The 14,562-nt window shown below is 52.1% G+C and overlaps 2 protein-coding genes across 20 annotated transcripts in view; one reads left to right on the top strand and one right to left on the bottom strand.

Annotated features, from left to right (window-relative positions):
- Window positions 1–5,937, top strand: part of MAPT (microtubule associated protein tau) — a 91,208-nt gene extending 85,271 nt beyond the window's left edge. For all 16 annotated transcript variants that reach the window (XM_037070380.1, XM_037070381.1, XM_037070376.1 and 13 more), the window contains 2 exons: window positions 316–428; window positions 3,086–5,937. In XM_037070380.1, coding sequence (XP_036926275.1) covers window positions 316–428; window positions 3,086–3,301 — 329 coding nt within the window. In that variant the 3' untranslated portion in view covers window positions 3,302–5,937. The remainder of the gene's footprint in view (window positions 1–315; window positions 429–3,085) is intronic.
- Window positions 5,938–8,694: 2,757 nt separating this feature from the next.
- Window positions 8,695–14,562, bottom strand: part of KANSL1 (KAT8 regulatory NSL complex subunit 1) — a 159,949-nt gene continuing 154,081 nt past the window's right edge. For all 4 annotated transcript variants that reach the window (XM_037070017.1, XM_037070018.1, XM_037070019.1 and 1 more), the window contains 5 exons: window positions 12,689–12,810; window positions 12,034–12,091; window positions 11,706–11,818; window positions 10,753–11,005; window positions 8,695–10,425 (listed from right to left, as the gene is read on the bottom strand). In XM_037070017.1, the coding sequence (XP_036925912.1) occupies window positions 10,198–10,425; window positions 10,753–11,005; window positions 11,706–11,818; window positions 12,034–12,091; window positions 12,689–12,810 (774 nt within the window). In that variant the 3' untranslated portion in view covers window positions 8,695–10,197. The remainder of the gene's footprint in view (window positions 10,426–10,752; window positions 11,006–11,705; window positions 11,819–12,033; window positions 12,092–12,688; window positions 12,811–14,562) is intronic.

The following is a 14,562-nucleotide window of genomic DNA, read 5'->3' on the forward strand; positions in this document are numbered from 1 at the left end:
ACATAGAAACACTTCACTCTTCGGAAGCCAACAAATGCAGACTTGGGAGTGATTTCTCCCGCACTGAGCTGCCCCTTAGCTTTGCGCCCTCTGAGGAGGAAGGGTTTTCCGAGGGAGGACCTGACGCGACCCGACGCGCATCTGGCCTAGAGATGAAGCCAACTGTTTTCAGGGCCCTTGGAAGGACTGACCAGAGTCCACACCACATTCTAAACACAGGAGAGGCTTTGCAGCCCCCCGAGGTGGCTGTCTCCTTGGAACCCCTGGCGAGGCCCTCACTCGAGGCGTGTGCCCTGCGTGTGCTCTGTGTTCCAGGGGGCGGCCAGGTGGAAGTCAAGTCTGAGAAGCTGGACTTCAAGGATCGAGTCCAGTCGAAGATCGGGTCCCTGGATAATATCACCCACGTCCCTGGCGGAGGGAATAAAAAGGTAAAGGGGGCAGGCACTCAGGGGGCCACTTTGGGGCGTGGCTGTCAATGGAGTCGGGTGGACAGGTGGAGGAGACTGGTGCAGCTTTCGGGGCAGGACTGAAGGCTGTGTAGGGACTGGCTGGGTGTGGATTCTCAGCAACCACCGGGACCGTGGGGCTCGGCTTTGGCTGCCCGCTGCGGTCGCCTTGGAGCTCGGACAGATGTGATGCCCGGGACCCACCCTGGAGATTCTGGGTGGTCTCAGGTGTGGTGTGGACACCTGGAGTTTCAAGTCCCCAGGTGTCCTTTAGTGCAGCCAAAGGTGAGTCCCATCCTAGGCCCCGTGGTTGGCGAGCACCCGCACAAGGAGCGGTCGTACAGTCAGCCCCAGACACCCAGAGCACGTCGTGGGCACATAACCTCTTCTTCAAATGGATCACTGGGCAGTCAGAGCAGAGCAGTGAGGTTGAAACCCAGATTTCAGCCAAGCCTCTGTCATCGACGTGCCCGTGGGGAGGCTGCTGGACCACGTCTGGCTGTGCGAGTCTCGGGGTGGGGGGACCGGGGCGTGTGTGACCCTGGGCAGGCTCCCTCTGGGCCGCCACAGCCACAGGATGCGTCACAGGATGTGGTCTTGTGGCCGGACTTTCCTCATCTGCATAAAAGCAACCCAAGTGCCCCTGGGGTTTCCCAGCCACGCCCGCCCACCCTCAAAGCTCTAGTGTCTCCCGGCGGTGACAGAGGAGTGGCTGAGGAACAAAGGATGTCCCAGAACGGGCAAGAATCTGAGACCCAACCCGGCGTGAGAAAGGGCGCTGCCCAAGGTGGCCCAGCTGGTTGGAGTGGCCACAGGGCCATCTTGCCATCACACCACACTTGGTGGCAGCTGGGAGGCCCCTTGGCAAATTGCGCATCCCCTCTCCCCCAATCCTCCAGCAGGCAGGCCCGCTCACCCCCCAGCCTCGGTCTGAGCAGACAACACACCCTGTCCTGCACTGGCAGGGAAGCCCAACAGTGCGGTTGTAGAGCAGCGCCTGCTGGAGGGGGGCAAAGTGAGACCCAGGGCCCGGCCCGGCACCTAGACAGAGCTCCCTGAAGGGGAGGGAAGGACAGGCCCTGCCTGCAGGTGGCACCTGGGCCAGGCTGGCAAACACTCCCAATCCGCTCCTCCTCCAACAAAGTGGACAGAAACACCCCCATCCCTGGATGGCTCTGAGGCCCACAGGAGATGGTGTTCTCGAAGGTTCCTGGTACTTCGTCATCATCCCGGGACATGAGTTAGCATCAAGTCTGAGTCTCAATTTCTGTTTTAACCCAACCCTTGGTGGCTACTCAGAGGTGGGCCCTGTCTTGGTGGTGGAGGTGCCCTCCGGGTCAGTCCCCTCAGGGCCAGCCCCCACCACACCCGGGTTGCCTCAGCGGTTGGGCACAGGTCACCTCTCACCCCACCTGAGCCCTTCCAGTTTGGGGGATCTGGGACCCATCACTTTTTTTCATAAGAACAAAGCTTTAAAAAAACATCATCATGAATGTTCTTAGCAAAGCTTATGTCAAAAAGGCCTTTCAAATGCAAAAATCCGGAGGGTCCTTTTGTCAAAGCACTGACCCCAGATGAAGAAAATAGGTGTATCTATAGCCTAAATGAGAACCTGGTTTTCTCCGCAGCCCCACGGGAGTCTGCACCCAGGGGCCATGGACTCCGAAAACTGAACGGAAAACCTGTGTGTGTGTGTGGGGGGGGCGGTTCTGGTTTCACCAGATACTCAGAGGTCTTAGGACCCCCCAACAGGTTGAGAATGACTGTGTCCACCACTGCAAGGGCTCATGAGGAGAGAATTACTTTGTGCATCTTCTGCTGACGCTCTCGGAGTCCCTAGGTGTCCTCTGGCGCTCGGCCCTGGGGGCTCCAGGCCACGCCAGGCCACGCCAGGCCACGCCATCACTTCCCCGCCTTCTCCAGCACACCTGCCCCTGCTGCCGCCCCCTGCAGACTCCACGGTCACTGGCAAAGAGGAGGGCAGTGTGTGGCTCGCGGTGGGGCAGCAGGAACTCGGGGGATGTTCCTGAATCTTCTCCAGCTAACTTCAACCCTTCCATTTGTGGTTGGGCGGTGGCTATCAAAATAAAATGAGCGTGCCTTATGGCCTACTGGCGATTCCACTTCTGGGGTGCACGTCCAAGTGTGTGCAATGATGTGCGTGCAGACATCCCAGGTTATTCATGCACAGCACTGTCAGTCACAGCAAAAGGCTGGGGCAGCCAAAATACCCACCCCGGGGAGTAAATTTTGGTACATCTGCTATGGCGAAATACCGCCATCAACAGTCCCAAGGGAACCAGGTACTGATAACAGAAGGTATTACGTCTACAAACCAAAGTACAAAACATGTAGGTTTTAGCACATGTATGAAAATACACACACACGTTATCTCACATACACACATGGGTGTGTGGAATGGCTCTGTAACTTACAATGGGCACTGCCTCTGGAGAGGGGGACAGGGTCACTTGGAGGTAGGTGACAGAAGGACCCTGCACAAGTGTTTGCCATTGGAAAACAATACGAACCAGGGTCACCACCACCTCATCAGTGCTGTCCCTCCCGGGACGGGCAGGCAGGGCGGGTCCACCTCTCCCTGGCCCTTCACCTTGGCCTCCCTCCCTCCCACCTTGCAGATCGAAACCCACAAGCTGACCTTCCGTGAGAACGCCAAAGCCAAGACGGACCACGGGGCGGAGATTGTGTACAAGTCGCCCGTGGTGTCCGGGGACACATCTCCGCGGCACCTCAGCAACGTGTCCTCAGCGGGCAGCATCGACATGACAGACCCGCCCCAGCTCGCCACGCTGGCTGACCAAGTGTCCGCCTCCCTGGCCAAGCAGGGTTTGTGATCAGGCCCCCGGGGCGGTCAATAATCGTGGAGAGAAGAGAGTGAGAGTGTGGGAAATAAGAGAGTAATGACCTGGCCCCTCGCCCTCTGCCCTCCCCCAGCTGCTCCTCACAGACCGGTCAATCACTTAACCTGCTTTTGCCGCTCGGCTCTGGCTCGGGACTTCAAAATCAGTGATGGGAATAAGAGCAAATTTCATCTTTCCAAATTAATGGGTGGGCTAGGAATAATAAAATATTTTTAAAAACATGTTAAAGATGGCCACACCCAACATTTCCTTGGGCAATTACTTTTGATTTTTTTTTTCCCCTCTGAGTAGAAGAGGGAGGAGAGGCTCTGAAAGGTGCTTCTGGGGAATTTCAAGGACTGGGGGCACCCCCTTCTCTGGCCCCATCCTGAGGATGTCACAGAGGCTGCGGCAGAACAAAGGGACTTGATACTTGGTGTGCTGATGTGAGCTGGACAGTGGGGGTGGACAGACACAGGACAGGCTGAGGCAGGGTGGGCAGGGAAAGGGAGTGAGCTCGGGAAGGGGGAGGGGACCTGCTCCCTGCTTCGTGATGGGGCTGCAGGAAGGACAAACAGCCTCCACTGGGACCAAGTGGCCTCCTGTAGTCGGTGGCCCGGGATCTACCATGGGCCGTGTGCCACGGTCCAGGGCAGCCTGCAGGCAAGGGGGTGCAGTCCCTCCCACATCGTGAGGGACAGTGAGCAGGAGGAGCAGGCTGGTTGGTGGAAGGGGGGCAGCCTGTGGGTTTCTTCCTTAGACAAGATGGACCCCAGTGTCCTGATCGGTGGCCTCTTCCTCCCCTGCCCCCACCACTGGGTTTGGGGGCTTGGCTGAGGGGCTTTCCTCCCCCCACAGAAACTCTGTTTTACTGCGTCCTGAAGGTTGGAAGTGCAGCCACGATTTTGGCCACCTCGCTGATCTGGGACTTTAGGGCTAACCAGTTCTCTCGTAAGGACTTGTGCCTCTTGGGGGACACCCGCCTGTCCCCAAGCCTGGGCTGGCATCTCTGGAGTGTGCGGGGGTCTGGGAGGGGGGTGCTGAGCCTCCTGTTCCTCCCATGTCATTGCAGCCACCCGTCCGCCCTCGCCACACCCTCGTGCCCGCTGTGCGGAGCCCAGTCACTGCCCGTACCCCTCACTGTGTCACGCCGTCCCACAGTCCCAGCTCCACCGCTCCCCTTCGCAGTAGTTTGCATCGTTCGGATGAGGGAGGCACTACTTTGAGGGGTGAAATCAACAGCAGGCAAAGTCTGGGCACAAGGTGGGACCTTGGTTTCTAGGTTTAAAGTTACACTCATCCAATTGGCATGTCCCCCACGATGAACCCATCGCAGATGTGGGGCTCCGCAGTGACCCTGGAGGTTGTCTTGCAGAGGCTTTTCCTGCCGGAGGAACCGGTCCCCTTCCGGTGCTGGATACCCTGGTTGCCAGAAGCCGGCACCTGAAGAGGCAGGCCCCCAGGGAAGGACCACATCCCCTCTGTCCCCCGCTTATGCCCCAGCCTATGACTGCCAGCCTCTCTGACAGCCCAGCCACTGCCCAGCCCCAAGTGCATGCAATCAACCCTCCACACCCGCAAAGGGGCCGCGCCCACCCCCCGGAAATGGTTCTCCCCATCCCAGCTGGAAGCCATGCTGTCTGTCCTGCTGGAGCAGCTAAGCATATATACATAGACGTCGCCCTCCCCTCCCTGTCTGCACCCTGTCGAGTCGTCGTTGTTGGCCTTGTCTGTTTATGCTTGGAGTCACCAGAGTGACTACGATAGTGAAAAGGAAAAAAAAAAAAAGGACGCATGTATTCAAAATGCTTGTAAAGAGGTTTCTAACCCACCCTCACGGGCTCCCTAGCTGTCGCTCATCCCCACGCTGGGACCAGGGACCCGGCTGCGGGAGGCCAGTGCTGCTCCACCCCGGTGGGGCCCTCCCACCTCTGAAAGGCTTTCTTCGGCATCTGGGACCCAACAGAGTCCAGATTCTGACATCTGAGGCCCCCCGCTGGAAGAAGGCCTGAAGCACAGGACCAGGACGGAGGCTGGGTGCCCCCCCCCGCCCGCCCGCCCCCGCCACCCCGAGGGCTTCCCTTTGTCAGAGCAGAGCTCTGTGTGTCTCAGCTGTCCTGGTTGGCAGAGTGAAAATGGCCCTCTGGTGACAGAAGCCACAGAGCAGCCCTGACAGACGGTCTTACAACTCCCTGCATCACAAGAAAGATGAAGCCAGTGCCGGCCAAGGAGAGCACCCACTCCATCCGGAAGGGCAGCTCAGGCCTCCCCAGCAAGGCCCTGCAGCCACAGCAGGGGTTGGGGCCCCAGGATGCCTGACTGAGAAAGGGTGAGAAGTCAGACAGCACCCCCAAAGCCTTGGCCACAGCCCCTCACTGACCTTGCCCAAGTCCCAGCTGCTGTCACTGGGAGGAGCCTTTGTGGAAGTGATGCTTAGAGAAACTCAGCAACTTCACACCTAGTCCTGCTACTTCCGGTTTAGGTAGCTGCAGGCAGCCCTGGGGGCGGGGGCGGGAGCCTTCACCTGCAGCCAGAGCTTCCGTGCAAGGAAGTCCCACCGGCCCAGAACCCTCCACTGGGAGGCTCCCCACGGTCCTTTGCGTTCCAGGTGATCCTCGGGTTCTGAGGAAAAAAAGGGCACCATGGTTTAAAGACGGGGTAGCTATTAGATGTGCATCACTGCTGCTAGTTCTGGCTGCATTTCTTCCTGCACCTCTTCCTGCAGGACCTGCGCCCTGTTCTCCAACACTTTACTCCCAGGGCTCCGCCATCTCCCTTGTGGGGTGGGCTACTGGGGTCGGCCTCAAAATCACAGATTAGGATGATCACATGAGCACTGGCCTGGAAAGACAAAGGGATGCTGGTTTGTGACCTTAAATGAGGACAATCCCCCAGGGCTGGGCTCTCTCCCACCCCCAATCCCCCACCTCCAATGTCCCTTGGGTGGGCTAGACACGCTATATACCTGGTTCCTTCAAGCTCTCCACTCTATCAATAGTTCTATTTAAATTGACTTCAATGGTGAGACTGTATCCTGTTTGCAATTGCTTGTTGTGCTATAGGGGTTGGGGGGGGAGGAACCTGTAAGATAGTTACTGTGGGCAAAGGGAAGTCTTGGAGTGCAGCAGTTAAACCGCCTTATTACCCCTTTCCTTCATGATTTCCACTGCATTTGCTAGAGGTCCTTGCGGCTTCGCCTCTTCACTGACAGGACTCCCAAGTGCAGCAGGCTGCCAGCTGCTCCCATGTGCCTCTTGGCCACGTGCCAGTGGGGAGGCCTGTGGAGGAGTCTGGAGACACAGTTGCTCTGGTCTCTTGCTAAGACCCCAAGCCCACAGCCATGCCTCGCATAGACTCTGGCATCTTTCCTTTGGGCTGTGGGCGCCTCCGTGTCACTTTCCCCACTGGCTCCAGACACGTGGCTTGTGTCTAGCAGCCACAGGTCTTTCCCTTTACCCTCTTTTACCTTCGGCCTCCAAGTAAAGCCAAGAGGTGGGGATGAGGGCAGAGGTGGAGATCAAGCATGTCCTATCTACAGATCCTTGGCTTGAGACTTCTGGTTGCTCTTCAGCTTTGGAAAGGGTTATTACCCTGGACACTGACCCAATCTCACCTCTTGATGGACTTGGTCCATGAATCTGCAGTGTCGGGCGGGACAATTTCTGGCACTCACAAGTCCCATAATATCTTCAGTAATTTGAGGGTGGGTGGGTGGGACGACATGAAACCATCTTAGCTTAGCTTCCCGTTTGTGAACGTCCATTTGGTGTATTGTATGTTTTAACAAATGATTTACACTGACTGTTGCTGTAAAAGTGAATTTGGAAATAAAAGTTATTACTGATTAAATAAGGTCTCCATGCATGAATTCAAAGGACAAGAAAATGATATGAGACATATGATTTCTAAGTCCTTTCCCAGCCTCATTCGGGAACTTAGCTCAGGGAACAGCAGCCCTAGCCTGGGAGCTCAGTTGGTTAGAGCATTCTTCTGATATGCCGAGGATGTGGGTTTGATTCCCTGATCAGGACAAATATAAGAACCAACCAGTGAATGGGTGGAATAACAAACCTATGTTTTACTCTCTAAATTCAATCAATAAATTTAAAAAAAAAAGGAAAATATTAAAACTGAGACATGATGTTTACCAACTCTTTCTGGGGCCCCGAAGGTGAATGATTCTTAGTGTCTTTAGCCATGGGGTCAATCCCCTTGGGCGGAGCTCATGTGGCTGCCCTAGGAGTTTTTAAGATGTGAGAAGGCTGGGTGTATGAGATCTTTTCATCCCTGGAAATTAGCCTAAAGGCCTGGGGCTGAAGCAGAACACTAGGCAAATCAGCTGATGGAGAGAGCTTAGCTCTCTCCCAGGCCCACACAGCTGCCTTCCTCCGCCCTCTGGAGCAATCTTGGAGAACGGATCTGCTAAATCAACCCCCAGCAACGTCACAAAGGGAAACAATAACAAAACAACCCCTCATATTGTTCCTTAGTAATCAGTTCAAGGTCTTAACATTGACCCTAATTTAGATTTTCAGTTATCAAAACAGGACTTTTCTCCTTAGCCATTACAGACAGAAAGAAACGCTACCTGCTTCTGCTTGTGTGTCCAGGACAGCAGCCTCACTGGCTGTTTCAACTTGACTGCTGTGAAAAGGAAAAAGAAAGAACCAGACCCACCCACTTACTCATCTTGTACAAAGAAAATCAAGCACTTGTCTTCCTTATAAGACAGATACTATAATCTCAGGCAGCAGGTGAGAAGCAGCTCAAGGTCCATACAAAATATATCTCATTGGCTCCAACCCCCAAAAAGGTCAACAATAAAAGTGCAATCTCCATTAAAGAGCAATTTGGAATAGATATACAACGTCATACTGCTGGCTTCACTAGAGACAGGAACACTGAGAAGCAACAGTCAATTACTTACATCCAGTAAAAAACATATGATCCGCCCTGGCTGATATGGCTCAGTGGATTGAGTGCCAGCCTGTGAACCAAAGGGTCGCCAGTTCAATTCCCAGTCAGGACACATGCTTGGGTTGCAGGCCAGGTTGCCAGTCGGGGGAGCACTTGAGAGGCAACCACACATGGATGTTTCTCTGCCTTTCTCCCTCCCTTCCCCTCTCTAAAAATAAATGTTAAAAATCTTTTAAGTAGAACCCCTGTCCTCTTGGCACTCACCCTCTTCCACCCCTCCAACTCATGAAGACAACCACAGCCCCTCCCTGGTGACCATCAGATGACCCTGCCCCAGTGCCTACAGACAGGGGAGATGCCCCAAGGTTCACAGCAAGTCCGAGGACACCAGAGAACTGTTCCCACAGGGCCAGCTCCTAAGTTGCCACCTTACCACTGTCCAACGGTCAAGAAAGGCCCAGTACACAACAGTCTGTAACTTTTTTTATTTTTTTCATTTTTTCCTTCCTTTTTTTTAAAGCACTAGTCTGTGCTTTGTGAACATAATCAAGACATTAACAAAGATCAGCTTCTCTGAAGAAAAGCATTTCTATAGAACAAAGACAGCTACATGTTTCGCTGCCAATACACAGCTCAAAGCAGAAAAAGAAAATATTTACAAAATACAAGGTTTTTTTTCCCATTTTTGTTTTTTGTGTTTTTTTTTTTTACAATGCTAAAAGGGTTATTCAGAATTTTCAACCTTATAAATAGAAGAAGCACTTTATGCATAGGGATATGGTGCATTATTGTTTTTTTTAAAGAAACAATGACAAACCCTTTAACTTGCAAACAGAATCAAAAAAATCACTAATGTTGAAAATTGTGAAAAAACCCCAACCATTAAGCAGTTTGCCTATTTTTATATGATTACAAAATGGCAAAAAAATAAAATAAAATAAAATAAAAATCTTATTGCCCCCTTTTTGGTAATATGATCATACATAAGACAGGCACAAGGTTAACAACCAAGGGGGTGACCACGGGGAGTGACGGGAACCACGGCTGGGACCAGACAATGTTCCACAGGAAAGGGAAGCTTGAAAGAGGAAGGGCCTAACCAGCATGGACAGGGACCTGGGTAGGAAGGAAACATGACTAAGTAAATCAGGCAGGGAAAACAAAATTACACAAAAAAAATGCTGCTCCCTTCCCAGACCCCTAGTTTGCGAGGAGTGGGAACAGAGGTTAAGTAGTCTAGCTCTACCCTCATGGACAAGGACAGGCTAAAAGGCCCGAGTGGAAGGACTGGTGTGTGTGGGCATGTAATGGATGGCACAGGGGAGCAGACAAGAGGATACACAGGGACAGGATGGGGACCTGAGCAGCCGCAGCCAAGTTAACTGCAGTTAAGGAGTTAAAACAGAGATGACCAAATGCAGAGGAAACCCAACATTAGTCTCCAGGATCTGATGACAAGGGGAAGCCGTTCTAGCTGGCAGCCATGGCCAAGATGCTCCGGGTGAGGGGTACGCTCCAGCACAGATGGAAGGAGAAGGGGAAGAAGCCCAGAGTGAGCCTTCTTCCCCACCCTAACTTAAGGTGGCAACACTGAGCTGCAGCTCTCCGTTCCCTCCGCCCACTTGGCTGTTCCGCCCTGCCCACGGGTGCGAGGGAGAGGTGATCATCAAACATCGCTAAGTCCAGTGATTCAACAGTGCAGAGGGTGTGCCAGGACAGGCTGGCAGGCTCTTATCCTGAACTTCTGTTTGCCAACTGGAGGAAGTGCTCAGGTATGACAACAAAACATGGAAACAAAAAACCAAAACAAAAATCAAAACAAGAAAAAATTGCCAAAGTAGAATCTAAATCGTTAAATTCACTAAAAACTGTGAAAATTTCCGGCATATGATGTTTGAATATCAAACGCAGAGATTGTTGAAGCTTTAATGCCAATATAGTTAGTGAGTCTGTTTAGATTCTCGTATCCCCACTCATCTGTGAGTGGGACGCTGAGCTGTGACTGCTGCTGCCAGATGCCGACTCTTGGGTGGGACAGCGGAAGGTGAACTGGGTGCCCCCTCAGTCTCCCGGCCAGTCTTGCTGCCTGAGGTGCGCCGAGTGCAGCGGGCTGCCCGTTCCTGAGCATCCAGTTGGTCCTCACAGTCTGCCTGGGGACTGTACGCCAGGGGGAAGGTTCGCCGCTCCCACGGCTGGACGGACTGTGGGCAGACAAGTTGCCTTAGTAAGGATCCAGTCCCAGCTTGCCACCTGCCCCAAGACCCTGGCCCAAAGTGTGTGGACTGGAGTCCCTGACCAGCCTCTCTCTAGAGATCCTGGGGTCTGGGAAGACCCCTCACTGAGTGGACACCCTTTCACAATGGACAGGTCAATAGTACCTTCAGGAGGTCAATTTCAAATGCAGCCCTTTGTCCCCTTCAAAACGTGGAGGGAGAGTCATGACAATAAGATTCATCTTCAGCAGGTGCTGTCCCCTCCCAATTCCACCCCTCACCCCACCAACCCCATGCAAAGGCAGTGCCCCTCACCTGTTCATCCAGCCCCAGCTCTGGTGTGGAACAACGGGTGTCTTCACTGGCTAGGTGACGTAGAGAGTCCCGCGCCACAGGGGTGAGGGGGGCTGAGTGCAGTTCTGGGCTGATGGGACTCCTGGGGGACTGACTGTGGGAGAACTCTGACAAAGAGTGGCTACTACTGACGTCAGGAGAGGCAGGCTGGGGGGTGGAGGGGTTGGCACTGCCCAGCTGGGGGGTTGTCCGGCCATCTGATGACCTGTAAGACCTGTATAGGAATAAATGCAAATCTGAGTGCCCAAGTAATAGGGGAATCTCTAGGGTGTTTATTTGGAGGGGGTGGGGGTGTTGGAGAGGAAGCATGGAAAAAAGCATCCCAACCAGAGAAGTTAAGCTAGACGGACACCAACAGTTCTTCCCTAGGAACGACAGATGCCCTCATTTCCTCCACTATAGCGTAAAGAGGTAGCTACACGACAGGACCCCTAAGAACTGCGTCCGCCCATCACCCCAAGAGAAAGCCAGGGCTGAACAATGCCAGGGCTAATCCCTGCTCAATGCCTAGAATTTAGAGGGAGAGGGAAATCTGTCCAGACTTTGAAAATTACAGTCAAAGAAAAAAAGCAAAATCAAGAGTCTAAATCCTTCTATTTGAGAATCCTGAGGGCTTCTGCCCCTGTTAACCACAACGGGAGACAGGGTGGGGCAGTTCTTTCAAGCAGAACTACAAAACCATACTGAACTTTCCAAAGGAAGGACAGCTGGTGGTGAGGCTACTCTTCTAAGAGATCACCACCTACTCGGCAAGGACCCAGCATTTGACTGCTTATACCCTCACCAGGTCCAACAAACACCAAGGAACTTGTTGCGTATTCTCAGCCACTGCCAGTGGGCAAATACAAAAAGCAACTGAGAGGCAGTGGTAATTCCCCCCACACGGTTAGGGCCCAAACTCTTTGTCCCATCACCTGCTGCCCCGTCGCTGGGGTGGCACACTGGTGGTCCACAGCCACCGAGCCCTCTCCATTTCCTCACATTTGGCATGCAGGGCGGCGAAGGCTGCATCAGATAGGTCCTCGACCTGCAATAAAGCAGCTTCGTTGATTCCCTCTCCTCCAGGAAGCTGAGCTTTAAGTACAGGTAGATCAATTCCAGAGCCAGCCCCACCCCATACTAGGCTCCTTCTGGTCAAAAAAGGAGTATGAGCTCGCATTTGATACACACAGGTCTTGAGGCACCTGGAGGTATGCACCCACATATGTCTAAGAGATGCAGAAAGAATGACCACACTATTACCTCCTCATTCTCCTCGTCAGGATTCCCCTTCAGAGACCGAACATCGACCTCCCGCCAGCTGCAAAACCAAGAAGGGACAATCATGAGATGGCAGGTTACCTGGGGAGGATAAATGTGTCAATGCAAGAATGACAGCCCTGCGGCTATGAGTGACGCTGCTTTCTGTTGGGCAGGCTCTCCCCTCTCAAAGCACCCACAAGGACCAGAAAGCAGGATCCAGGCTCAGAGACTGAGAAACTCAAGCAAAGGAACCTGCTTAAAGGGGACCACCACTGTTCAGCACCAGCTCATTGCTACCATAGGGGAATGCACATAAAAAATTCCCCTCTCTTCTGATTTGTCAACAAAATCTAGAAAAAGATTCACAAATAAAATCCTGCTTTGATGTGGCAACATATTCAATATTTTAAAACACACTGTGTATGTGTTGAAGAAAAATGTCTATCATCAACTTTCAGCCTATGGTCTGGTTAGACTTATATAATGGAATGAGAAAGAACTAATAAGAAATAATTTCACTTTCATTACATACAACCACCTCCTAAAGAGAAGACAAAATCCAAGGCTAGGACCCAAAGCTCAGTGACAAGGGACAAAGGAAAAAGGGCAACAGCAGGAACAATGGGGAGAGAAGCCTATTATTTAGGGCCTCTACCTGGGAGTAAGGATTTCCTTATATTGCAGTTTCTCCACACGGGTTGTTGCAGCAACAGACATTGGGATGACAATGTTGTTAATATCAAACGAGCTCTCTCCCCTTCTCCTCCTTACTGGCTGCTGTAAGACAAAGGCAAGTTTAAGAGGCATGATTCTACAAACATCAAAGCATACACTGCAGACTTATGCCCCAGCATCTGGGAGCACCTTGGGTGGGAGTTGAGCAGCAGCTGCTTGCATCTAGGAGATGGGCTCCTGTAACAAAGTCCTCTGGAGAACTACTAGGTGGTCCTGAGAAGTAGCTCCCGTGAACAAGCCTCGCTGTCCACCCTCTCCCTTTATGGGCTCACATGAAAACAGACTCCTAAGAATCTTACAGGGGTAGGTATTCTGGGCCCTCAAGTCAATTGCTGCAGTTCCTCATACTCCTTTACACACACCACCTTACCTTTACTACTCCCTCCCTCCCTCCTTTAAATCCCTTTAGTTCCCCCCTTTTATCCCCGTCTGTGACTAAGACCCATAGTAGCTCCCCCAAATAATACTTAAACCTAATGGTGACTCTTCAGGTTATAAAGATGATTTCCCTCATCCTGAAAGATAGCCCCAAGAATAGGTCCAGCTCAACAGATCATCTAACCTTGGATGTCATGAAAACACCTCCTTCCTGTAGATCTGAACTCTTCAGCTAAATCTGTACCCATCATCTACGTGCTCGGCCCCTATGTGATTTCCTCTCTTCATGGCTACTGGTCTTGGGGAAAGGGCCGAAAGCTTCTAGCTGTATTAATGGAGACAAGTGGAGCCAACCAGGTGAAGAGGACCAGGCTCTACAGTTCACACTCCTGGAGAAAGGAGATTCACTTTCATACGAAGATGAGAAGACCCAACTCTGGGAAAGAAGACTAATGATCCAATTATCAGAGGAGGAGGTGGGCATCTACAGCAGTTGGGAAACCCAAGAAGAAATAAAGCAGGGAGCCACAGGGCTTGGTTTCTAACATGGAGGAAGAAGTCCACCAGCTGTTTGTGCCCAGAGAGCAAACACCCTACCCTGACAGAGACTGGCAACTGAGCTGTGAGAGGCCAGAAAGAAACAGTGGATGACAAACATGTTGCCATGGCAACAACACAGTTGGGCTACACTCAAACTCAAACCCAAACCACCTGTGGTCAACCCAGAAGGGGTGAGTGAAGGAAGATGAGGAAGAAGCTGCTCCTTACAACCAACCACTCTACTCCATCCCTGGAGGGTGACATATACTTGACTCAGCCCATCATTTCAGGACATTCTCAGAGAACATGAAGAGGCAGGGCTTCCTGGGCCAGGAGTTTAGCTGTTTTATAGCTAGGACTTCAGGTTATCGTAATGTCTTTCTCACCTCAACTTCCTTCTCTATCAAGTAAGACTACATCAGCAATGTTCAACCTTGTTCATCTCATGGCACACATAAACTAATTACTAAAATTCTGTGGCATACCAAAAAAAATACATTTTGGCTTATCTGGCCAAAAAAATATGTATAATTTTGGTTCATCCACACCAGATGGCTATTGTTGTATTGTTACTTTTAAAAAATATTTGACAGTCTAAGGGGAAAAGAGGTCAGTGTCCCTGACTAAACAGTTAAGTATTACATGTTTTAAAAATCGTTGCGGCCTGGCTGGTGTAGCTCAGTGGATTGAGCTCGGGCCTGTGAACCAAACGATCACGGTTCGATTCCCAGTCAGGGCACATGCCTGGGTTGCAGGCCAGTTCCCAGCAGGGGACTCACAAGAGGCAACCATACATTGATATTTCTCTCCTTTTCTCCTTCCCTTTCCCTCTAAAGACAAATAAATAAAATCTTAAAAAAAAAAATCCTGCCTGGC

The sequence above is a fragment of the Sturnira hondurensis genome, unplaced genomic scaffold (assembly GCF_014824575.4).
Source record: "Sturnira hondurensis isolate 20B ecotype Veracruz unplaced genomic scaffold, ASM1482457v3 Scaffold0018728, whole genome shotgun sequence".
Classification (NCBI taxonomy): domain Eukaryota; kingdom Metazoa; phylum Chordata; class Mammalia; order Chiroptera; family Phyllostomidae; genus Sturnira; species Sturnira hondurensis.